Source organism: Ascaphus truei, chromosome 1 (assembly GCF_040206685.1).
Source record: "Ascaphus truei isolate aAscTru1 chromosome 1, aAscTru1.hap1, whole genome shotgun sequence".
NCBI classification, from domain to species: Eukaryota; Metazoa; Chordata; class Amphibia; order Anura; family Ascaphidae; genus Ascaphus; species Ascaphus truei.
Window position 1 is genome coordinate 468671064 of NC_134483.1, and position 26386 is coordinate 468697449.

The 26386-nt window shown below is 42.5% G+C and overlaps 1 protein-coding gene across 9 annotated transcripts in view; it reads left to right on the top strand.

Moving 5' to 3' along the window:
* Positions 1 to 26386, top strand: part of FRYL (FRY like transcription coactivator) — a 297074-nt gene that overhangs the window by 226924 nt on the left and 43764 nt on the right. For all 9 annotated transcript variants that reach the window (XM_075566772.1, XM_075566765.1, XM_075566781.1 and 6 more), the window contains 11 exons: positions 8301 to 8385; positions 10815 to 10927; positions 15148 to 15298; positions 15898 to 16001; positions 17677 to 17862; positions 19690 to 19891; positions 20919 to 21040; positions 22068 to 22255; positions 22817 to 22911; positions 23524 to 24131; positions 25066 to 25163. In XM_075566772.1, coding sequence (XP_075422887.1) covers positions 8301 to 8385; positions 10815 to 10927; positions 15148 to 15298; positions 15898 to 16001; positions 17677 to 17862; positions 19690 to 19891; positions 20919 to 21040; positions 22068 to 22255; positions 22817 to 22911; positions 23524 to 24131; positions 25066 to 25163 — 1952 coding nt within the window. The remainder of the gene's footprint in view (positions 1 to 8300; positions 8386 to 10814; positions 10928 to 15147; positions 15299 to 15897; positions 16002 to 17676; positions 17863 to 19689; positions 19892 to 20918; positions 21041 to 22067; positions 22256 to 22816; positions 22912 to 23523; positions 24132 to 25065; positions 25164 to 26386) is intronic.

Here is a 26386-nt window from a genome sequence, read left to right on the forward strand (position 1 = left end):
TGCCGTCACCGAGGCATTCTGTGTGTTACTATTGTAATGCCGTCATTCTGTGTGTTACTATAGTAATGCCGTCACCGAGGCATTCTGTGTGTTACTATAGTAACGCTGTCACCGAGGCATTCTGTGTGTTACTATAGTAATGCCGTCACCGAGGCATTCTGTGTGTTTCTATAGTAACGCCGTCACCGAGGCATTCTGTGTGTTACTATAGTAACGCCGTCACCGAGGCATTCTGTGTGTTACTATAGTAACGCCGTCACCGAGGCATTCTGTGTGTTATTATAGTAAAGCTGACACCGAGGCATTCTGAGTGTTACTATAGTAACGCCGTCACCGAGGCATTCTGAGTGTTACTATAGTAACGCCGTCACCGAGGCATTCTGTGTGTTATTATAGTAAAGCTGACACTGAGGCATTCTGTGTGTTACTATAGTAACGCTGTCACCGAGGCATTCTGAGTCTTAATAGTAACGCCGTCACCGAGGCATTCTGAGTGTTACTATAGTAACGCCGTCACCGAGGCATTCTGTGTGTTATTATAGTAAAGCTGACACCGAGGCATTCTGTGTGTTACTATAGTAACGCTGTCACCGAGGCATTCTGAGTGTTACTATAGTAACGCCGTCACCGAGGCATTCTGAGTGTTACTATAGTAACGCCGTCACCGAGGCATTCTGTGTGTTATTATAGTAAAGCCGACACCGAGGCATTCTGTGTGTTACTATAGTAACACCGTCACCGAGGCATTCTGCGTGTTACTATAGTAATGCCGTCACCGAGGCATTCTGTGTGTTACTATAGTAACGCCGTCACTGAGGCATTCTGTGTAACTATAGTAAAGCTGACACCGAAGCATTCTGTGTTACTATAGTAACGCCGTCACCGAGGCATTCTGTGTGTTACTATAGTAACGCCGTCTACTATAGTAATGCCGTCACCGAGGCATTCTGTGTGTTACTATAGTAACGCCGTCACTGAGGCATTCTGTGTAACTATAGTAAAGCTGACACCGAGGCATTCTGAGTGTTACTATAGTAATGCCGTCACCGAGGCATTCTGTGTGTTACTATAGTAACGCCGTCTACTATAGTAATGCCGTCACCGAGGCATTCTGTGTGTTACTATAGTAACGCCGTCACCGAGGCATTCTGTGTGTTACTATAGTAACGCCGTCACTGAGGCATTCTGTGTGTTACTATAGTAAAGCCGACACCGAGGCATTCTGTGTGTTACTATAGTAGCGCCGTCACCGAGGCATTCTGTGTGTTACTATAGTAATGCCGTCATTCTGAGTGTTACTATAGTAACGCTGTCACCGAGGCATTCTGTGTGTTACTATAGTAATGCCGTCACCGAGGCATTCTGTGTTACTATAGTAACGCCGTCACCGAGGCATTCTGTGTGTTACTATAGTAATGCCGTCACCGAGGCATTCTGTGTGTTACTATTGTAATGCCGTCATTCTGTGTTACTATAGTAATGCCGTCACCGAGGCATTCTGTGTGTTACTATAGTAACGCCGACACCGAGGCATTCTGTGTGTTACTATAGTAACGCCGTCACCGAAGCATTCTGTGTGTTACTATAGTAAAGCTGTCACCGAAGCATTCTGTGTTACTATAGTAACGCTGTCACCGAGGCATTCTGTGTGTTACTATAGTAATGCCGTCACCGAGGCATTCTGTGTGTTACTATAGTAAAGCCGTCACCGAGGCATTCTGTGTGTTACTATAGTAACGCCGTCACCGAGGCATTCTGTGTGTTACTATAGTAATGCTGTCACAGAAGCATTCTGTGTGTTACTATAGTAACGCTGTCACCGAGGCATTCTGTGTGTTACTATAGTAAAGCCGTCACCGAGGCATTCTGTGTGTTACTATAGTAAAGCCGTCACCGAGGCATTCTGTGTGTTACTATAGTAACGCTGTCACCGAGGCATTCTGTGTGTTATTATAGTAACGCTGTCACCGAGGCATTCTGTGTGTTACTATAGTAAAGCCGTCACCGAGGCATTCTGTGTGTTACTATAGTAAAGCCGTCACCGAAGCATTCTGTGTGTTACTATAGTAATGCCGTCACCGAGGCATTCTGTGTGTTACTATAGTAACGCTGTCACCGAGGCATTCTGTGTTACTATAGTAACGCCGTCACCGAGGCATTCTGTGTGTTACTATAGTAAATCCGTCACCGAGGCATTCTGTGTGTTACTATAGTAAAGCCGTCACCGAGGCATTCTGTGTTACTATAGTAACGCCGTCACCGAGGCATTCTGTGTTACTATAGTAACGCCGTCACCGAGGCATTCTGTGTGTTACTATAGTAACGCCGTCACCGAGGCATTCTGTTTTACTATAGTAATGCCGTCACCGAGGCATTCTGTGTTACTATAGTAACGCCGTCACCGAGGCATTCTGTTTTACTATAGTAATGCCGTCACCGAGGCATTCTGTGTTACTATAGTAACGCCGTCACCGAGGCATTCTGTGTTACTATAGTAACGCCGTCACAGAGGCATTCTGTGTGTTACTATAGTAACGCCGTCACTGAGGCATTCTGTGTTACTATAGTAACGCCGTCACCGAGGCATTCTGTGTGTTACTATAGTAACGCCGTCACTGAGGCATTCTGTGTAACTATAGTAAAGCCGACACCGAGGCATTCTGTGTGTTACTATAGTAACACCGTCACTGAGGCATTCTGTGTAACTATAGTAAAGCTGACACCGAGGCATTCTGTGTGTTACTATAGTAACGCCGTCACCGAGGCATTCTGTGTGACTATAGTAATGCCGTCACCGAGGCATTCTGTGTAACTATAGTAACGCCGTCACTGAGGCATTCTGTGTGTTACTATTGTAATGCCGTCATTCTGAGTGTTACTATAGTAACGCTGTCACCGAGGCATTCTGTGTGTTACTATAGTAATGCCGTCACCGAGGCATTCTGTGTTACTATAGTAACGCCGTCACCGAGGCATTCTGTGTGCTACTATAGTAATGCCGTCACCGAGGCATTCTGTGTTACTATAGTAACGCCGTCACTGAGGCATTCTGTGTGTTACTATAGTAATGCCGTCATTCTGAGTGTTACTATAGTAACGCTGTCACCGAGGCATTCTGTGTGTTACTATAGTAACGCTGTCACCGAGGCATTCTGTGTGTTACTATAGTAATGCCGTCACCGAGGCATTCTGTGTTACTATAGTAACGCCGTCACCGAGGCATTCTGTGTGTTACTATAGTAATGCCGTCACCGAGGCATTCTGTGTGTTACTATAGTAATGCCGTCATTCTGAGTGTTACTATAGTAACGCTGTCACCCAGGCATTCTGTGTGTTACTATAGTAACGCTGTCACCGAGGCATTCTGTGTGTTACTATAGTAATGCCGTCACGAGGCATTCTGTGTTACTATAGTAACGCCGTCACCGAGGCATTCTGTGTGTTACTATAGTAATGCCGTCACCGAGGCATTCTGTGTGTTACTATAGTAACGCCGTCACTGAGGCATTCTGTGTAACTATAGTAAAGCTGACACCGAAGCATTCTGTGTTACTATAGTAACGCCGTCACCGAGGCATTCTGTGTGTTACTATAGTAACGCCGTCTACTATAGTAATGCCGTCACCGAGGCATTCTGTGTGTTACTATAGTAACGCCGTCACTGAGGCATTCTGTGTAACTATAGTAAAGCTGACACCGAGGCATTCTGAGTGTTACTATAGTAATGCCGTCACCGAGGCATTCTGTGTGTTACTATAGTAACGCCGTCTACTATAGTAATGCCGTCACCGAGGCATTCTGTGTGTTACTATAGTAACGCCGTCACCGAGGCATTCTGTGTGTTACTATAGTAACGCCGTCACTGAGGCATTCTGTGTGTTACTATAGTAAAGCCGACACCGAGGCATTCTGTGTGTTACTATAGTAGCGCCGTCACCGAGGCATTCTGTGTGTTACTATAGTAATGCCGTCATTCTGAGTGTTACTATAGTAACGCTGTCACCGAGGCATTCTGTGTGTTACTATAGTAATGCCGTCACCGAGGCATTCTGTGTTACTATAGTAACGCCGTCACCGAGGCATTCTGTGTGTTACTATAGTAATGCCGTCACCGAGGCATTCTGTGTGTTACTATTGTAATGCCGTCATTCTGTGTGTTACTATAGTAATGCCGTCACCGAGGCATTCTGTGTGTTACTATAGTAACGCTGTCACCGAGGCATTCTGTGTGTTACTATAGTAATGCCGTCACCGAGGCATTCTGTGTGTTTCTATAGTAACGCCGTCACCGAGGCATTCTGTGTGTTACTATAGTAACGCCGTCACCGAGGCATTCTGTGTGTTATTATAGTAAAGCTGACACCGAGGCATTCTGAGTGTTACTATAGTAACGCCGTCACCGAGGCATTCTGAGTGTTACTATAGTAACGCCGTCACCGAGGCATTCTGTGTGTTATTATAGTAAAGCTGACACTGAGGCATTCTGTGTGTTACTATAGTAACGCTGTCACCGAGGCATTCTGAGTCTTAATAGTAACGCCGTCACCGAGGCATTCTGAGTGTTACTATAGTAACGCCGTCACCGAGGCATTCTGTGTGTTATTATAGTAAAGCTGACACCGAGGCATTCTGTGTGTTACTATAGTAACGCTGTCACCGAGGCATTCTGAGTGTTACTATAGTAACGCCGTCACCGAGGCATTCTGAGTGTTACTATAGTAACGCCGTCACCGAGGCATTCTGTGTGTTATTATAGTAAAGCCGACACCGAGGCATTCTGTGTGTTACTATAGTAACACCGTCACCGAGGCATTCTGCGTGTTACTATAGTAATGCCGTCACCGAGGCATTCTGTGTGTTACTATAGTAACGCCGTCACTGAGGCATTCTGTGTAACTATAGTAAAGCTGACACCGAAGCATTCTGTGTTACTATAGTAACGCCGTCACCGAGGCATTCTGTGTGTTACTATAGTAACGCCGTCTACTATAGTAATGCCGTCACCGAGGCATTCTGTGTGTTACTATAGTAACGCCGTCACTGAGGCATTCTGTGTAACTATAGTAAAGCTGACACCGAGGCATTCTGAGTGTTACTATAGTAATGCCGTCACCGAGGCATTCTGTGTGTTACTATAGTAACGCCGTCTACTATAGTAATGCCGTCACCGAGGCATTCTGTGTGTTACTATAGTAACGCCGTCACCGAGGCATTCTGTGTGTTACTATAGTAACGCCGTCACTGAGGCATTCTGTGTGTTACTATAGTAAAGCCGACACCGAGGCATTCTGTGTGTTACTATAGTAGCGCCGTCACCGAGGCATTCTGTGTGTTACTATAGTAATGCCGTCATTCTGAGTGTTACTATAGTAACGCTGTCACCGAGGCATTCTGTGTGTTACTATAGTAATGCCGTCACCGAGGCATTCTGTGTTACTATAGTAACGCCGTCACCGAGGCATTCTGTGTGTTACTATAGTAATGCCGTCACCGAGGCATTCTGTGTGTTACTATTGTAATGCCGTCATTCTGTGTTACTATAGTAATGCCGTCACCGAGGCATTCTGTGTGTTACTATAGTAACGCCGACACCGAGGCATTCTGTGTGTTACTATAGTAACGCCGTCACCGAAGCATTCTGTGTGTTACTATAGTAAAGCTGTCACCGAAGCATTCTGTGTTACTATAGTAACGCTGTCACCGAGGCATTCTGTGTGTTACTATAGTAATGCCGTCACCGAGGCATTCTGTGTGTTACTATAGTAAAGCCGTCACCGAGGCATTCTGTGTGTTACTATAGTAACGCCGTCACCGAGGCATTCTGTGTGTTACTATAGTAATGCTGTCACAGAAGCATTCTGTGTGTTACTATAGTAACGCTGTCACCGAGGCATTCTGTGTGTTACTATAGTAAAGCCGTCACCGAGGCATTCTGTGTGTTACTATAGTAAAGCCGTCACCGAGGCATTCTGTGTGTTACTATAGTAACGCTGTCACCGAGGCATTCTGTGTGTTATTATAGTAACGCTGTCACCGAGGCATTCTGTGTGTTACTATAGTAAAGCCGTCACCGAGGCATTCTGTGTGTTACTATAGTAAAGCCGTCACCGAAGCATTCTGTGTGTTACTATAGTAATGCCGTCACCGAGGCATTCTGTGTGTTACTATAGTAACGCTGTCACCGAGGCATTCTGTGTTACTATAGTAACGCCGTCACCGAGGCATTCTGTGTGTTACTATAGTAAATCCGTCACCGAGGCATTCTGTGTGTTACTATAGTAAAGCCGTCACCGAGGCATTCTGTGTTACTATAGTAACGCCGTCACCGAGGCATTCTGTGTTACTATAGTAACGCTGTCACCGAGGCATTCTGTGTGTTACTATAGTAATGCTGTCACCGAGGCATTCTGAGTGTTACTATAGTAATGCCGTCACCGAGGCATTCTGTGTGTTACTATAGTAATGCCGTCACCGAGGCATTCTGTGTGTTACTATAGTAACGCTGTCACCGAGGCATTCTGTGTGTTACTATAGTAATGCCGTCACCGAAGCATTCTGTGTGTTACTATAGTAAAGCCGTCACCGAGGCATTCTGTGTGTTACTATAGTAACGCCGTCACCGAGGCATTCTGTGTGTTACTATAGTAATGCCGTCACCGAGGCATTCTGTGTGTTACTATAGTAATGCCGTCACCGAGGCATTCTGTGTGTTACTATAGTAATGCCGTCACCGAGGCATTCTGTGTTACTATAGTAACGCCGTCACCGAGGCATTCTGTGTGTTACTATAGTAACGCCGTCACCGAGGCATTCTGTGTGTTACTATAGTAACGCCGTCACCGAGGCATTCTGTGTGTTACTATAGTAACGCTGTCACCGAGGCATTCTGAGTGTTACTATAGTAACGCTTTCACCGAGGCATTCTGTGTGTTACTATAGTAACGCCGTCACCGAGGCATTCTGTGTGTTACTATAGTAACGCCGTCACCGAGGCATTCTGTGTGTTACTATAGTAATGCCGTCACCGAGGCATTCTGTGTGTTACTATAGTAACGCCGTCACCGAGGCATTCTGTGTGTTACTATAGTAATGCCGTCACCGAGGCATTCTGTGTGTTACTATAGTAATGCCGTCACCGAGGCATTCTGTGTGTTACTATAGTAATGCCGTCACCGAGGCATTCTGTGTGTTACTATAGTAACGCCGTCACCGAAGCATTCTGTGTGTTACTATAGTAAAGCCGTCACCGAGGCATTCTGTGTGTTACTATAGTAAAGCCGTCACCGAGGCATTCTGTGTGTTACTATAGTAATGCCGTCACCGAGGCATTCTGTGTGTTACTATAGTAACGCCGTCACCGAGGCATTCTGTGTGTTTCTATAGTAAAGCCGTCACCGAAGCATTCTGTGTGTTACTATAGTAATGCCGTCACCGAGGCATTCTGTGTGTTTCTATAGTAAAGCCGTCACCGAGGCATTCTGTGTGTTACTATAGTAATGCCGTCACCGAGGCATTCTGTGTTACTATAGTAATGCCGTCACCGAGGCATTCTGTGTGTTACTATAGTAATGCCGTCACCGAGGCATTCTGTGTGTTACTATAGTAAAGCCGTCACCGAGGCATTCTGTGTTACTATAGTAATGCCGTCACCGAGGCATTCTGTGTGTTACTATAGTAACGCCGTCACCGAGGCATTCTGTGTGTTACTATAGTAAAGCCGTCACCGAGGCATTCTGTGTTACTATAGTAATGCCGTCACCGAGGCATTCTGTGTGTTACTATAGTAACGCCGTCACCGAGGCATTCTGTGTGTTACTATAGTAAAGCCGTCACCGAAGCATTCTGTGTTACTATAGTAACGCCGTCACCGAGGCATTCTGTGTGTTACTATAGTAATGCCGTCACCGAGGCATTCTGTGTGTTACTATAGTAAAGCCGTCACCGAGGCATTCTGTGTTACTATAGTAATGCCGTCACCGAGGCATTCTGTGTGTTACTATAGTAACGCCGTCACCGAGGCATTCTGTGTGTTACTATAGTAAAGCCGTCACCGAGGCATTCTGTGTGTTACTATAGTAATGCCGTCACCGAGGCATTCTGTGTGTTTCTATAGTAATGCCGTCACCGAGGCATTCTGTGTGTTACTATAGTAAAGCCGTCACCGAGGCATTCTGTGTGTTTCTATAGTAACGCCGTCACCGAGGCATTCTGTGTGTTACTATACAGTAATGCCGTCACCGAGGCATTTTATGATTTGGTTATACTGCCGTTTTAACTTGTATGATGTCTCCAAATAATAGGTACCACTTCCAGCAGCAATACCATGGTAGCGCCTACTGACAGTAATCATGAGAACAAGCACGTGAGAGACGGCAATGAGGAGAAGTAAGTCATTAACACAGACTTCAGTAGAATGATTCACATGTTAAAATACAGATATGTTGTGGGCTACTCGCCACATTAGTGCACCATCAGAAGTGCATTACACAAACAGCTCATACGTGTACACATTCAACATTTATACAAAACTAGGTGTTATAGGCGAATGCAAATAGTTTGCACCCGTTTTGTATAACAGGAGAGATTTTCTATGAGTAATACAGCATTAAAGCTGGATTAGTTATTCCATGCCGGGACAGTAATAATCGGAAAATGTTTCCTGTAATATGCATAAAAACTAATTGTGTTTGCAGGCTGTAATCTTTTTATTTGCCTAACATTAAAATCAGACATCAGAGAATTGTATGCATCAGATTAATAAACGTTTCTCTTCTCTTTCTACGTCTTTTTAAAAGCTCATGCACCACCACATTTAAGAATGAACATAAAACCAGTCTACCCTACAAGGGATGCAACGTTCTATTCATGTATTGCTATTAGAAAAGGAGTTGCAATCGGTATAGCTTTATTATAGTAACTGAAGCAACAACAGTGTTATTCTTTGTTGGAGACTTTGGTGCAGGCTTGTTAATTATACCTGTTCAGAGGTGGACAGTATGTTGGGTTTTGTTTGTTTAAGATGTGCGCCTTTGTCACATCCCAGAATCACATGCATATGTTCTAGAAACACAGGCCAAAATGCTACATTTCAATTTGCACAGGAGCTTGCAACTATTTCCGGGTCTTAGACAGGGTGATCGACTCCAGTCCTCAAAACCCCTCTCCCCCAACAAGTCAGATTTTAAGGATATCCCTGCTTCTCGGGTGACTCAATCGAAGATTGCATCGCCTGTGCTGAAGCAGGGATATCCTGCAAACCTGACCTGTTGGTGGCCCTTGAGGACTCGAGGCAAAAGTGTAAGAATTCAGCAAAACAAAACCAATATATTTGAATGAGATGTATTTCTTTGATGCATCTGCTCCAGTTTTCTGCCCCAGAATTGCACTGCATTTGCATTGATAAATTGACTGCTACAAGTTTTGCAGCCTCGACTTGTTAATAATGATTTTAATAAGCATGGAAACATTTTAAATGTTACTCCGGCTGAAGGGTTAAATTCTTTGGGGTCTTTTTTTTTTTTCTTTTTAACTAAATTCTTCACGCGATCTGTTTAAATCCCGACACATTAATGCTGTTTTCTGATCTTTCTCACTGCAACTAGAAAAACGTCTTCAGTCCATTTCCTAAAAAGGCACACATCTATTACAAAACTAATAAGAAACATTTATGAGCAATTGGTGAAGATCTTACACCGCAGTAAAAAAATAATTTCACAGCTATAAAACCGCCATTATACAGATGTCATTACAGACTTTATTCACACAGATGTGTGCATAAATGAATAGATGAAGCATAAAGTGATGTGTAAATAGAGAGAAACATTGTAATTCTCAGATTTATGTTAAAATTATTTATAGTCATCTATCATGTCTTAGTGTGTATACATCCGCCACCACTGTGTTTTAGATTTTAAAAAATGTCATTCTTGCAAGACCTCTTAATCTGTGTTGACCCCGAAGCCTTTTGTGGCCCACATTGCTTTTTTTAGCAGAGTGCTTGCATTTGAATCGTTTTCACATCTTATTACAGTCTGGCTTTACTAGAGAAGTGGCCCCAGCGTATATTATTTTGAGTTCCATTTTTACTTACTATTTACAAGTATATCAGCACTCATCTTAAATAAACCGATAAACCAATAAGGCTAAGGCCCCGCTGCCTCAGACCACGCGCCCGCACTGCAGACAGGCGGCGCGTGGAGAGGCAATTGACCGCTACCTGCGGTCTGTAGGGAGCGGGAGGGGGGGGGGCGTGTTTTGAGCGGAGGGTCCGCTCGTCCGTCCCCCCCCCCCTCTTTCCGTCCGCCCCCTTAAGAAACTGCCTGTGGCCCCAAACTCTTCAGATGCTCCCGTTATTATTTCTTGTTTTGATGCTTTTCCATCAGACCAATTATACAACAAAAATAGCATGCAATGGCATCAAGGGTCCGCATTAAAACTGAAAACTTCAGCATGGACAGAGCCTCCAGAGGTAACGTGCGGTGGGCGAGCGAGGGAGGGATTTCTACCCAAGCCGCCTCCCTCCCGTAGTTCCTCCCCTCCTTCCCTCATTGGCTGACTACCGCACCACGTGACGCGTCAGAGCTGCAAATCACTAGGAGCTTTTAGCATCGGCCGGCTGACGCGTCGCAGCACGCAGTCAGCAATGTCGGAAGGAGCCAGCGGGGACCTCCAGACTGGAGGAAAGGGGCTGGTGGTCCGCGGCCGCGCTCGCCGCCGGACGCAGCGGGGCCTAAGCCTAAAGCTTATGAGAGACAAGCAGATAAGATACCACAAATAACCAGAAAAGTCGCTAATATGTCCTTTTCCTCTCTTAGCTATGTACATCTAGATATCTACAGTGGTCTGAACAGTAACCTGAACCGCCAACACCACAGGCTGGAATCTCGTTACAGTAGCAGTTCTGGAGGATCATATGAAGAAGAGAAAAGTATGAACTATTCCCAGTTATTTTTACTTTGGAATCTAGCAATAGATCAGGAGTGACCAACTCCAGTCCCCAAGGGCCACCAACAGGTCAGGTTTTCATGATATCCCTGCTTCAGCACAAGCGGCTCAGTCAATGTCATTGACTGAGCCACTGATTGAGCCACCTGTGCTGAAGCAGGGATATGGAAACAGAAAATGGACGGGAAAGTTGCTTTCCTCTATAAAAACAATGCAATAACCCCACCTAGTGGTGAAAATAAATTATTAATGAACTAAATAGTAAGTGAAATATAAAATAAGATATATAGATTTACTGTGTCTCCCACTCAACCTCCAATAGAAACAGCTTGGGTTCCTCAGCAGATACAGGTACACACAGGTGAGGGAGCGGTGGACATCAGTATATGAAATAAAAAACATAGCACCAACATAAAACAGTATTGTTTGTAAAAAGCACTGGTTTCAGGAAAGATGTACAGTATAAGTAAATATTTATTTATTTATAAAATATTTTACCAGGAAGTAATACATTGAGAGTTACCTCTCGTTTTCAAGTATGTCCTGGGCACAGAGTAAAACAAATAGTACATGGTTACAAGTACAGTTACATAAATGAATAGGGTATACATTATATACAAGACATTGCGTGCACAGTTAAAGAAAATATATATTATGAGCGTATGAAACAGTTACAGACCAGGTACAAATGTGAGACAGCCTTAGATTTGAAAGAACTTAAACTGGTGGTGGATGTGAGAGTCTCTCTGGTAGGTTGTTCCAGTTTTGGGGTGCACGAAATGAGAAGGAGGAACGTCCGGATACTTTGTTGAGCCTTGGGACCATGAATAGTCTTTTGGAGTCTGATCTCAGGTGATAGGTGCTGCATGTGGTAGGGGTGAGGAGCTTGTTCAGGTACCTGGGTAGCTTGCCCATGAAGAATTTAAAGGCAAGACAGGAAAGGTGAACTTTGCGCCTAGACTCTAGTGTTGACCAATCTAGTTCTTTGAGCATTGTGTGTTGTAGTTGCATTGGAGAACAAAACGACAAATTGAATTGTAGAGGGTGTCAAGTTTGCGAAGGTGGGTTTGAGGAGCCGAGCCATATACTATGTCTCCATAGTCAATAATTGGCATTAGCATCTGCTGTGCGATACGCTTTCTGACCAGGCGACTTAGGGAGGATTTGTTCCTGTAAAGTACCCCTAGTTTGGCATAGGTCTTGGTTGTCAGGGTATCAATGTGCATCCCGAATGTTAAGTGGGAGTCAAACCATAAGCCCAGGTATTTAAAACTAGTGACAGGTGTTAGGGTGGTGTTAGCGTTGGTTCTAATCAGGAGCTCAGTCGCTGGAAGCTTTACAAATTTAGTCTTGGTCCCAAATACCATTGTTAGTCTTGTCAGTGTTTAAAAACAGTTTGTTTTAGGAAATCCAGTTTTCGAGTCTCAAAAAGTCAGACTGAAGTATGTGTTGAAGGTCAGAGAGGCTATGACTGTGTGAATATAGGATTGTGTCATCTGCATACATGTGTATTGAGGCTTCCTTACAAGCTGTGGGAAGATCATTAATGAACACTGAGAAGAGTAGGGGCCCCAGAACAGAGCCTTGCAGGACACCACAGGTGATATCCAGGGGGTTGGAGTTAGAGCCTGAGATGGACACATGTTGGGATCTACCTGATAGGTAGGACTGAAACCAGTTTAAAGCATGTTTCCCTATTCCAGAGCTCTGGAGTTTGTTAAGCAGGATAGCATGATCGACTGTGTCAAAAGCCTTTGCAAAATCTAGGAATACTGCACCAGTGAGTTGTCCCCGTTCCATTCCACACTGGATTTCATTGCAAACTTTTAGCAGGGTAGTTACGGTGGAGTGTTTGGGACGAAACCCAGATTGGAATTGGCTAGGGAAATTTGTCTTGTTATAGTAATCGCTTAATTGGGAGTGGACACATTTTTCCATGACTTTGGATAGAATTGGGAGAAGTGAGATTGGCCTGTAGTTTGAGACAGTGTTTTTGTCCCCACTTTTGAAGATTGGGACAACTCTGGCAGTTTTCCAGGTCTTAGGGATATGGCCTGCAGACAGGATAGAGTTGACTATGGACGCAATTGGTTTGGCAATGGCTGGGGCACCAAGTCGTGATTGTGAGCATATAAAAGCTCATCAAATACGTGGCGTAGTGGATGGTAGGTAACGATGTAGATCTTTCAGAGGATAGAAGAGAAGGGACTAATTGCGCAGCATACAATAACTGATTTAATGACTAAAAAACGCAAACAGACCCCCCTGAATGAAGACTTACAATAGCACTATCATTCAGGACACATAACAGTTCTTCAGAGGAGGCCGTCTCTCCCCGCTGCGACACTGGGCGGGAGTGTTGGTAGTTGCTGGCTTGTGTCGCCTCCGTATGCGGCCGCCCGGAAACAGCAGCCTTCAGCAAGGTTCCTCCTTGACTTCTTCCCCGTCCGGCCAGTCTCTCTTCCCCTCTGTGCTCAACTCATTATGTGTCCTGAATTATAGCGCTGTTGTAAGTACTGATGTCCACCGCTCCCTCACCTGTGTGTACCTGAATCAGGGATACCCTGAAAACCTGCCCTGTTGGTGGCCCTTGCGGACTGAAGTTGGCCACTCCTGCAATAAAGTATATCCCAAGTTCAGCGCATGATTGATAGATGGCAAATCATAGCTGCAAGCAGCGGCGTAGCTATAGCCCGTGCTCTTGGAGGCCTGCTCCCTAGGGTGACCAATCTATATTTGTCCCTGCATATTTGCCGACTGTGCATGCGCAAAGAGCTCTTGCCGACCACGCATGCACGATCGGCACTTGCCGGCTGCTCGTGCGCATGCGTGATCGGAACTTGCCAACCGCATATGTGAGGTTGGCGCTTGCAGCTTTCACTGGCTGCAAGTAGTGTATGTAAAAAACAGAAAAAAAGTCAGATGCTGTATTATCAAGTTTACCTATTCAACAACATGGTGTTACTTATTTCATATGGAAGATTGCATATTATTTGGATAACATTTATGTTACATTTAGTCCAGTGTAATATTTTCAAAATGACATTCTCTGTTTATTTCCGTTGGTGTTGGTGTTGGGGGTGGGGCGGGGAAGGGGATGATAATGTACAGGCAGTCCTCGGTTATCCGACACAATGCGTTACTCAAAATGGCGTTGGATAGCGAAACGTTGTAAAGCGAAACACGTTTTCCCATAGGAACACTGTTTAAATGAAAGGTTCCGTTCCTGAAGGCATTTTTAACACTAAAATACACCAAATATTTAACGCAGGCAATAAGATATGCAGCACACACATCAATTATATAGTGTATATATATATATAATATAACATAATAAATAATAATATATATATATATATGCGCTCTTACGCTTTGCAACGTTGTGTGTGTGTGTGTGTGTGTGTGTGTGTGTGTGTGTGTGTGTGTGTGTGTGTGTGTATATAATATATATATATATATATATATATATATATATATATATATATATATACACACACACACACACATATACACACACACACACACATACACATACACAACGTTGCAAAGCAACGTTAGAGCGTTGGATAAGCCGTTTTGGCGTTGTAAAAATGAACATAGGTATGCATTGCATAGCGTTGGATAAGCCATTCGTTGTAAAACGAGGACTGCCTGTACATACATATATAAGCAGTCCTTTCTCATTTTCAAAACTTTATTATGCTTATTTTAAACCACAATGTTTATTTATATTCGGTTTATGCAGTTGTAACTAAAAAATACGTGAAAACAAAAATGTGTATTACCATTTTTTAGCATAGGATTGAAGCAGGGGGTCTCCGTAGCTGACACCCATTAATCTCGGCTCTGGGGACCTCCTGCTTCTCGAGATACTTTCCTCCATAGGGGGTGCGGGCAGCTTTCTGCTTTTTAAAGCTCCCACGACGTCACGTGGGCCAATAGGAAGCCGCACCGGATGATGTCACAGCTTCCTATTGGCCCACAGGGCACGGGAGCTTTGAAACTCCACCATAATGTGATCCCTGCCAGCCGAGCTGAGGGGCTACCGGCACCCCCCACAGCGGCAAGTATCTCCGGAAGCAGGGGGTCCCCCGAGCTGAAATTAATGGCGTTCAGCTCCCGAGACCCCCTGGTTCAATCCTATGTAAACAAAAAAACCAATCACCATCTTGGATTACCGCTTTAACATGTCTGTTTTTGTAGGTGATTCAATGCCACAGTTCTCAAACTGGCGTCTTAAAGTAATGGAGCACAACCAAGGAGAGCCGCTACCTTTCCCACCCACTGGAGGCTGCTGGTCACCACTGGTGGATTATCTGCCAGAAACCACCTCCCCTGGCACGTCTCTTCACAGGTACCCGTCACATCAACATCCTTCCATATCGTGCTGTCCTCTGAAAGGTTTACATGTTTACATAAATGAATCCCAGTTTATTTTCATACACAGTAGTCCCAACAAGTAGATCCTTGTACGTTAAATGATAGATTAGAGAACTTTTTATCTAATATGTTGGTTCCCAAGGAACATAGAGGTAAGTGATCTTTACAAGGTTGCAATACCAGGATTTGAATCCCATTTACACATTGCAAATGCAATACTTTTAACATCTGCATCTGCTTGTACCATAAATCCACCCCTCAGTCAGTGTAAAAGTATATTACTGCACACCAAATAGTTCAGGGAAGATGGATATCTTCGAAATGATATGCGATACATATCTTGTTAATAGTGCTGCAGCTAAACACTATACACACACCTCCCATTGCTTGTTAGGCGATCGTTGCATTAGCAATGTGTTCTTATATTTTCACGAGCAATTATCAAACATCATTACTTTATAATAGTTTATTCTGGATTACACTTTTCAGCAGATTTTACTTAAGGGATACGAGTTTCCATTTCTATGTAACCACAGATTATTTTGTATAATGAAAGCTGTCCTCCTGTTTTAGGTGCAACATAGCAGTGATCCTTCTAACAGACCTAATCACGGACCATAGTGTGAAAGTGGAATGGGGCGGCTACCTGCATCTCTTACTTCATGCCATTTTCATAGGTAATTTGATCTGGAAACACTTTTTCGGCCACTTTTTGGTGAGATGATTCTTTCTTGCACCAGGGATGATGAATCCTATAAGCTAAAAGAATGACCAATCCTATTACACTTTCTGTAAATGCCTGTGGCTAGTTTGTGTGTCTAATGGGGATTATCTATTGAAGTTCCATTTAAATGATGGCACTCTAATGAATGCATTACTTTCTGAGACCTTGTTCTATTTGTTGGCGCTTTAGGCGGATCTTACTTTTGCTTGCCATTTTTCTGGGTATTTCAGGTTGTATTATTATTATGTTGAAAGTTGACTGATGACGCCCAGTAAATTTAACAGACTTGTATGTATCTTATGTTATTGAAGAAGGCAGCAGATGTATTGATATAGACCAGTAGTTTTTACCCTTTTAGACCTGTTGAAACCATTTAAGCATGTATTGTGACTCCATGAAACCCCAGGCTACCTATATACCATGTATCACTGTAATACGGCGTACTTTTTTTTTTTTTTTAACCCTTTCGCTGCCAGATGGGCCAGCAAATGCAGTGTGCGTAAATAAACTGAATGGGGGATGGTGCTCAAGTACCTGATCCTATTTCAAAATGTGTCCATTCATTGAAAGGGAAAGAGCATACTGGGTAAATAATGTAATAATGGCAATCAAAGTACTAAACCTATAAAGGGGTTCTTGATAAAGTGCATAACCTGCACGAAACGCGTAGAAGGGTTGCAACCCTCTATTTTATGGCTTCCCATTAAAGAGATCATTTTTTTGCCAGACCTGCTTCTCTCTCTCTCTCTTTGCTGTGCGCTGCACACATACTGCTTAAATAAACTGACCTTTAGCTTATATAATTTATAACAATACAAAATAGTAAATGTATTGTGTTTTTTTTGTTTTTAGCCCGCATACACATTTTAAAGGGTGAGAACAAGGGGTACCTCTTAGGAAAATTATACTATTTAATGCTCCAGAGACCCCACGGAGATACCGAGATACTTACCAATGAAGTTACCAGGTGTAAATCTCCATCGGAAAACAAAAATGGCTGCCAAATCACGGGCCAATAGGGAACTGCAATATAATCTGTTGGTTCTTTCTATTGAATGGCTATTTAAATACCATGACGTATATACTAGTAACTTCACCTGCAAGTATCTCAGGAAGCGGGGCTCCCGGGAGCTGAAAATAGTGAGTTTCAGCTCTGAAGGACACCCCAGTGCCAATCATGTAAAAAAAACATCAACAAAAACATGGGGGGATTGCTCCTTTAGCGTGCCATTATGACATCTGATACGTTATGGACCATGGCACGCCAGAGGCCCTATTGATGTACTACGTACATCATGGCACAACTGCTGGTTATCCGTGGAATAGGCTTCCATTTCCAACATCCATGGGGCTATAGCGGTCATGTAATCGCTGCTGAAGTGATTAATTGACTGCAAATGTCACTTGACCACCAGCACGTTTAAAGGTTAAAAAAATAACATATCTACCATTATCAATTGTTTTTAGTGGGGCCCTGCTACCTTTCAAGAAACACGGGTTAAAAGCCAACGATACAGTTCTATCTGCATTTAAATTGAAACAAATGTTTGCATTCAACGATATCACCAGTGCCTTTCTGTAAAGTGCACTCTAGTGTATTGTATCACCTTTTTTCTTTACTTTTTCAGGGTTTGACCATTACCACCCTGAGGTATATGAACACTGTAAACGCCTCCTTTTGCATTTACTGATCGTGATAGGCTCTAACAGCAGTGTACAGAGCGTTGCTTCTGTCCTTCTCAGGAACAGGGAATGTAATGAACCACGGGTGCTGACCGTCAAACAGAATGCTCACCTGGAGTACTCTTTCACAGGTATGTGGGGATTTCAGTGATCATATAGTGCAGGGAAGAACTTCCTTATATCACACTTGAAAGTGTTTTTTTGTGTGCAGGGAGAAAAATTGTTTATTTTATACTTAAGCAAGTGAACAGTGTACTTAGTGCTGTTTATATAACTCACAGGTAACCTGATCCCTAATAATGTACGAAAGTAGCAACAATGAGGTGTTTTTTGGAAAGCAAAAAAAATGTTTTCATTGATCTGATTTTTCTAAGCAATGTTGTTTTCCCAATTTGTGTTCCCCCAAAAATTACGCTGTACAACACAATTGGTAAATGTGAGATTGCAGTCATACATAAGAAGTCCTGTACATTACATTATAAGATGGTGTCAGTAAAATACGATGTAATTATAACCTCCCCCACCCCCCAATACAAGTATGTACCATTTAAGGGACAAACCCTAGTCAAACGTAGAACTGCTCAGAATTCGGAGAGCGTTCTATGGTCAAGTGAGGAAGCTTTCTTCTTCATCTATGCCTTAGATTTGAGATGGGCAGCTAAAGAGATTTAGAGGTGTATACTTTTTAGGTTTTTGTAGTAGTGTGTATACAGTAACACTATACACACTGCTTTCAATACATTACAATTAGATAGCAGCGTTAAGAAATAGCAGCCTACTCCTGGGTAAACTGGAGATCACTAGCATTGAAGCAACTTCTGTTGGTGTAACCCGGTGGTTCTCAACCTTTTCTCTCGGCACCTCTAGTCATAGTGCTTAGTTGCTGAGGCACCCTTACAACAGGAAAGTCAGAAAAATAGGATGAACCGTTTCATATAACACAGGACAGACCATATACACACACCACGCATGACAGACAGACACAATTCCTCACCTCTCTCCTGCTTATGCTGATTCCTCCTTTTACTGTTTGTCCCGCCCCCCAGGCTCATGCTCCTAGCATCTCCTCCTGATTGGCTGCATTATCCTGCAGCCGTCAAAAAGGCTAGAGGAAACTGCCCAGCACCCTAGCAACTGCCCTGCTTTCCCTGCTCTGGCAGAACTGGGAAATCCCGTAGCACCCTTTTGATCCTCTCACGGAACCCCAGGGTGATGCGAAACTCCGGTTGAGAAACACTGGGCTAGACCATACTATATGAGCTCTTAAACTATCATTTGGAAAACCAATTGGCAACACCATTACTCCACTAAGACACAGGGCAGAGACAGTCACAGAAAACACACAGACATGCCAGAAAATATACATACAGGACAGACGGACACACACAGCCTCACCTCTCTTCTGCCCATGCGGTGGCGTCCTCTGCTTGGTCACACCCCAGATTCCTGACACCTCCTCCTGGTTGGCTGCATTACCCAGCAGCAGGCAATCAGGATGGAGGAAACTGTCCAGCCTCCTAGCAACTGCCCTGCTCTCTCTTTCTGTTCTGTGAGAACAGGAAATCCTGCGGCCCCCTTTTGAACGTGGGGTGCCCTAGTTGAAAGACACGGGTGTTAGGGCTGAAGGTGCAACTCTGTGACTAAAGATGCAGCCTGGTGTCTACTCCTTGTGATATTGGGCACATAATCTTTCTGTTCATCAGGCACCAAAATGAGATTGTAATGACAAGTGGGGCACGGGTATATTGTGCCTGCAAAATTCTATGTACACGCTGCAGTGCTATAATAAGAATGCGCATGTTATTAAGTGTCCAGTTACTTTTATAGATCAGTATGTATTGTTGGGATGGACGTGTGAACATTAGCTCTTCTGATTTCACCAGACATTCTGTTCACCTTCAGTAAACCTCTGGTTCTAATCTATATACTTTGGTTCATTTTTGTGATTCCTTTTGTAGGCATTAATGATTTTATACCTGAATACCAGCCTTCACCCATGACTGACTCAGGGCTCAGCTCAAGTTCTACCTCTTCTAGCATCAGCTTGGGGAATACAAGTACTGCCGTTCCTCATTTGCACGCAACGATCCTTAACGAGGTGGATCTTTCAGTAGAACAAGATGAGAAAGTCAAAACACTCATGGAGTTCATTACTTCAAGGTATGGTAACCCTAACTTTATTTGTAATGTACAACTTGTATTACGTGGATTGTACTTTGGCACGGTCACTACATACACATTCTTTGTAATGCAGTGTAAATTGGGGTAGGGCGATATCTTAAAAAAATTGCCCACAATAACGATATTAAGACATTTATAACGACATGTATCGCGATATCTATCAGTTTGGTAGAAGAAAAGAACATGCGAAAAAAGAGACATTTAAGAAGTGTTTTCATTCCCACATCATGCAGGAGCCTTTCCCTGACATGTTTAACTGCTTCACTGCTGCTACATTTTACTTACAAGTGGATAAAAACATTTACTGAAACTAGAAGAAACCTATACGCAATTTGCGATCTGTGCGCACAACTAGCTGTTTTTATTTTAACCGGTCATTCCTAACCAATGGTGTCACCCCTTGGCTCTGTTTTATGATGGGATGTCAGGATAATACACTATGCACAGATAGAAACATATCATATGGTAAACTCTTGAGGGTAGGTACTCTGTTATTTTAATACAGGGGTGCGCAAACTGCAGGGGTGTGAGATTTTCGAACAGATTTTTCAACAATTAAGAATTGTCGGAAAATCTGTTTTAATAAATGTTTAACCTTTTCATAAATGTGAATGAGTGATGCAATCAGTGTAGGTGAGAAAGGGTGAGGTCCAGACATGGAAGGGAGGGGGCTTAAGGGTCCCACAGGAGATAGAGGAAGGAATGAAGTGCCGCAGGGGGCGAGATCGGAAGGGTTGAAGGGTCTCAAGAGGGGGAGAGAGGAAGAGGTTAAGGGTCCCAGGAGAGGAAATGAAGGGGTTAAGTGCCTCAAGAGAGAGATAGGAAGGGATTAAGTGTCCAAAAGGGGAAGAGGAATGTGTTGAAGGTCCTGGGGTAGGAAGGGATCAAGGGTCCCAGGGTGGAAGAGAGGAAGGGGTTAAGTGACTTAAGTGGTCTTATAAGTCAGTAGTTGTCTTGTTTCATGTCCCTTACATTTGATTTATTGTAATTGTTACTATATTTCTAGAAAAAGAGGGCCACTTTGGAACCATGAGGATGTTTCTGCGAAGAACCCCAGCATTAAAAGTGCAGAGCAACTTACTGTGTTCTTAAAGCATGTGGTCTCTGTTTTTAAACAGTCAAGATCAGGTATGTTTGCATTATCAGTTGGAGGCTTGAGTGCATACTACAATTAATGGTAATGATACATTGGTAAGAATATTAGACTATATGTAATGAATCAATGTAATTGAAAGCATTTCATTTTAGATCATCATTAGACATGCAAACTTCTAAAAGTGTGAGCTGTTAAATGTTATTATCTCTTACTCTCTTACATAAAGATGTACTTTTCCAGAATAAATGCACTTGAATGGCAATTTCATGCAGTTAAAATATGACATTATTTATACCGGAGACAGGATCCCTGCAAAGAGTAGAACCATATTGGAGTATAGATAAATATATTTCAATTTTACTGCATCCAAACATAAGAAGATGTAGATTTTGAGTAGTGTGTCTGGGTTTGAGTTCTTATTTACATTTATTTTATGGAATTGGCTACTTGCTTTGAAAGCAGTCATTTAGTTATAGAAAACTCTTAATGTTCAGGTGTTTCTTGTTGTGTTTCTTGTTGTGTTTCTTGTTGTTTCTTGTTGTTTTGTTTTTTACAAGACCCCTTCAGATCATTTTAAGGAATCTACTACAGCAATTGGAATGCAATAGCAAAAAGAGGAATTCCTGTAAAAATCTTAAAAGGCGTGTTAAATGCCACATTACCCAACAGTATTTATTGTAGGCTTAATAATTAAGACTATAAAACCTGACACTTTTACATTTTAGATGTGTAGAGCAATGAAAGAAAATTACAGTAGGCATGTACAGTACATAAAGAAAGGAGTTTCTGATAGTGAGTAGGTTGGACCTAATTTATAGCAAATAGCTAAATAAAAATTACCTGTATTATTTGACGTCTTGGCCTCCTGTTAGTGAAGGGATCAAATGATTTCCTGTGTTTGTATCATTTTTATGCTACTATACACAATTAATGCTTTCTTGTAAAACAGCCTCTGCAGTTGCCTCTTGTATAGAACAGAAGCAGAAAATAACTATGTGTATAGTGTTTTTTACAAGTATATTCTACAAATTATACATTTAACCTTCTATATCTTACCAGGATTTCAGTTGGAGCACCATCTCAGTGAGGTAGCATTGCAAACAGCACTTTCCTGCTCATCTCGCCATTATGCTGGGAGGTCTTTTCAGATTTTTCGGGCTCTCAAGCAACCTCTCTCTGCAGAAACCCTTTCAGATGTTCTTTCCAGACTAGTTGAGACTGTTGGAGATGCAGGGGAAGAGGCTCAGGTAGGTGTATTCAAATGCAGTTCACCACTCTGGTTAGATTTACCCTTAGAGCACAACTCCCGCCCAATGGAGTGCACATTTTTTACTTCAGTTCAGTGCGCTCATGAAAGCCCCGCAGGTTACAGTCAGTTTTTAAGCTGATAGAAATGGTATGGGGTAAATGTGGTGATGCTAAAAAAAGAGAGCTATGGGATTGTGTCGAAATATACCTGTGATCTGATAATATATCAATAGATATACAAATGATGCAAAATGTAACGTGTAACGTGCACCAAAGTATTAACGATCTGGAAGCATGGACACCCCCCCCCCTGCAGTGCGATCACAGCAGACACGATCCCCTGTGCCACCAACCTTTGCTTGTTTGTCCACGGCCCTGGGAACAGCAAATCTGACTACATCTGTATAAGTTATTGGTGATAAATCTAAACTGTTCCATTTTGGTAAAGTACTGTATGTTTTAACAAAGCCCCTCTCCGCCATGTGTAATGAACCTTATCGTTTTGTAATTGTAGTATAAGTACTTCCCTTTTAAGTTGCATGTAAATGGTTCTTTTCCAGGGTTTTGTCATTGAGCTGCTTCTTACGCTGGAGTCGGCCATCGACACTTTGTCAGAATCCATGAAGCATTACGATCTTCTTGCTGCACTTGCTCAGTAAGTAATCTTTGCCCCAATGCAATTAGAAAATGCCAATCACAAGGAAAGCGTAGTGTCATTGCTCCACTAATAAATTCCTGCATGGTTTTGCATCTAGTAGAACTTGCAGTAACATTGTACAATTTTAACATAAGTTAATATTCATAGGAGTGTTCTTTTAGCCAGCGGAAAACATAATAATGTTGAGTTTAATTTCTTGTATACTCCTAGTAGTATATATCTTCCATTCCACGTTTTTGCCGCCAGCTCATCCAAACCGTCTCTAGTTTGTCTTCCTTCTGTTCACATCTATTATGGGGCCACCAGTCTTTTGTAATCTTTTTACTCTCTTGCATCGACACAAAGGAAACCCTACTGAGTTGTGAAATGGTGCCATAGACAGGGAACATGAGAAGTCCTTCTCTTTGTAACATTGATTGTGCAATTATTTTGTATTTATGCAAAGAAAGTAGAATATCTATTTTGCTGATGGCCTTTATTCATTTGTAAGATTCTGATAATGAAATACCTCCAGTAGACCAATCTACATATGCACATGTTATTATTACATCTTTATTTACAGAACTGTATGTATGTTTAATCCTAAACGTTTAATTCATTCTACTGTAGAACTTCATACCACGACCCGGTAATGGGTAATAAAAATGCAGCGAACAGGAAGAGCACTGGACAGCTGAACCTGAGCACAAGTCCTTTGAGTAGTGGTAACTTTATGGGGTCTTGCAACAACGCAAGAAGCAACTCTTTGCGGTTAAGTTTAATCATGGACCGAAGAGGTGACAGGCGGCGGAGTAACACACTGGATATAATGGATGGAAGGATAAACCATGGAGGCAGTTTAGCAAGGACTAGAAGCCTTTCCTCTCTCAGAGAGGGAGGAATGTATGATGTGCAGCCAACTACTGATCCTACCAATCTCATGGCCACCATTTTCTGGATAGGAGCGTCCTTGCTGGAATCGGACTATGAGTACGAATACCTCCTGGCTCTGAGGCTGCTCAACAAACTGCTCACTCACCTGCCTCTGGATAAATCAGAGAGTCGAGAGAAGATTGAAAAGGTGCAGAGTAAACTGAGATGGAATAACTTTCCTGGCCTTCAACAACTCTTCCTAAAGGGCTTTACCTCGGTGTCTACGCAAGAAATGACCGTTCACCTCCTCAGCAAACTTATCACTGTTTCCAAACATGCATTAGTGGATCCTCCTCAATTAGCTGGTATGTTATTACTAAGGTTGTTTTTGCTGTTTTTAAAGCATCAACCCCTTGTTGATTACGGGATGCTTAATATTTGAGTAGACTTTACCTTGCCTATTATTTGTATACTTGGTTTTGTTGTGGGCCAGGTAAATGTGCAAATGTGTTATTAACAGCTAGATTCAGAAAGTAGTCTCATTGACCGAATGTTTCCTATAGGGATAAAAAAAAACAAAAATAAAAAAAAAACCTGTAGATCGAATTGTATCCCCTTCTACTATTTAATTTGAACTGCTGTATTTGTTAAAAAGAAATAAATCGGCAAGAAGAAATGCCCCTTTTATGAACCAAATGACGATCCTCAATGCCTTTTATGGGTACACCAGAGATGCAAATAGCTCCACTAAGCAATTCAACATCTCTATTTTGTGGTTATTATATGTGATTTCCTCCAGTTTCTTTCTTTTTCTACAATGTGGTTTTGTGGTATATTGTTTTTTTTTAGCTGTGAGATTAACGTGACAAAATTTGGCATTTATATATCAGATTTGTTTGTAAAGAAGTTTTAAAAAAAAACTGTTGGTATATAAAAACTGAACAGTTGGGTTTCAAAATTAGGTATATTCTAGAAGTGTAGATCACAAATCACGTCTACCAGTGCAGTTATTTATTTTACATGCAATGATGCATTTCAAGCTACTAAAACTTGCTGTGTTATATGGCAAATTGATGTTATTATTTTACAATACATAATCCCTTATGACCAATGCCCTTGAATGGGCTGTAATGTGTCTTCTGGTACCACAAGGTGTTTAATGTGTTCCAGAATAAATATGGAGCACAGTGTTTAATGGATAGAAAAGTAGATATTCTTTGAAGCATTAGATATGGGACCCCTCACAGACTGCCATTGACTTCTTGAACAGTGCCTGACATATTTCATTATTTTATGCAGGATTTCCTCTTAACATTTTGTGCTTATTGCCTCATCTAATCCAACATTTTGATAACCCAACCCACTTCTGTAAAGAAACAGCTGACAGAATAGCAAAGGTAAGAGCTGATTCGTATCATTCTATTTTGATTTAAGTCCTGGAGAAAGTGTTCACCGCTGAGAGCAAAGAAGTTAGCACAGAAGAACAGTAACTTTTCCAAAGTTTATAGTCCATGGGCAGTTACAATGCAGACAAAATCCAATCAGTGTAGTTGCAGTTCACAAGCAAGTCTCTGTAGTGTGAAGGTTCAACACGGGTGAGGGTTTCAAAATATATACACATTTCTGATGCTTGAAATGATTATAAAGATAAAAGTATATGGACAGAGTTAGGGAGCCTGTCTGTAGACGATTATGAAAAGAAATGTTATTATGAAATCTAGATTTTCAACCTAGAGACAAAAGTTCAGGCTGTTTATCAGACCACACCAGTAGGGGATTTCAACAAACTGTATGAACGTAGACCAAACAAAATGAAAAACGAAGCCTAAGCATACTGTAAAATGTGAGCTCAATCGATTTTAATTACCTCCACTCCAATCATACATTAACCTCCTCAAGACATAAACATTCAGCTTAATCCATACACACCACCTGCTTCTGGTGTGTTTCTTCAGTAATGTGTGGTTTTTTATTATTTTTACGAAGAGCAGATCTCAAACATCCGGAATCCCATGCTGCTAATTAGGGAGATCACTGCTTGCATCCTGGTCTGTTGGGTGCAGGCAAAGATTTACTGATTATAGTGGGGTTTGTTTAGAAGATTAAATTAGTATAATGTATTTGTAAATTAGGCATTAGTTCCATTATCTTTCTCCTGTTCCTGTTGGTTGGGGCTTGGAATCTTCAGCTAATTAAAACTAGGAGATTACTGATCAAGACAACTCCTCGCCCACTCTCGCCTCCTCTATCGGCATTTGACATTCCTTTAGTTCAGTGGTTCCCCACCACAAAACATTGTCCTGAGCTCGTGAGGGAAACACCTGCTTACTAAGGCCCCAAACTACACCTCAGTGTGTGCAGACGGCATGGGTTGCTGTCAATCACTGCAGGAGCTTGCAAAGTCACGCCCCACAATGCCTTGATGCTGTGGATGCAAAGCATTAGGGGGTATGCTTTGGAAGCTCCTGCTGTAAGTGACAGCTGCCACACACACGCTAAGGTGCAGTTTGGGGCCTTACTAAGTGTGCACTCCCGACCCGTACTCGGGAACCCACTATCCTGCCTGGGATCTGCCATTACACTTTTGTTGTGTGAACCACCTCTTAAGAATCCCTGCTCT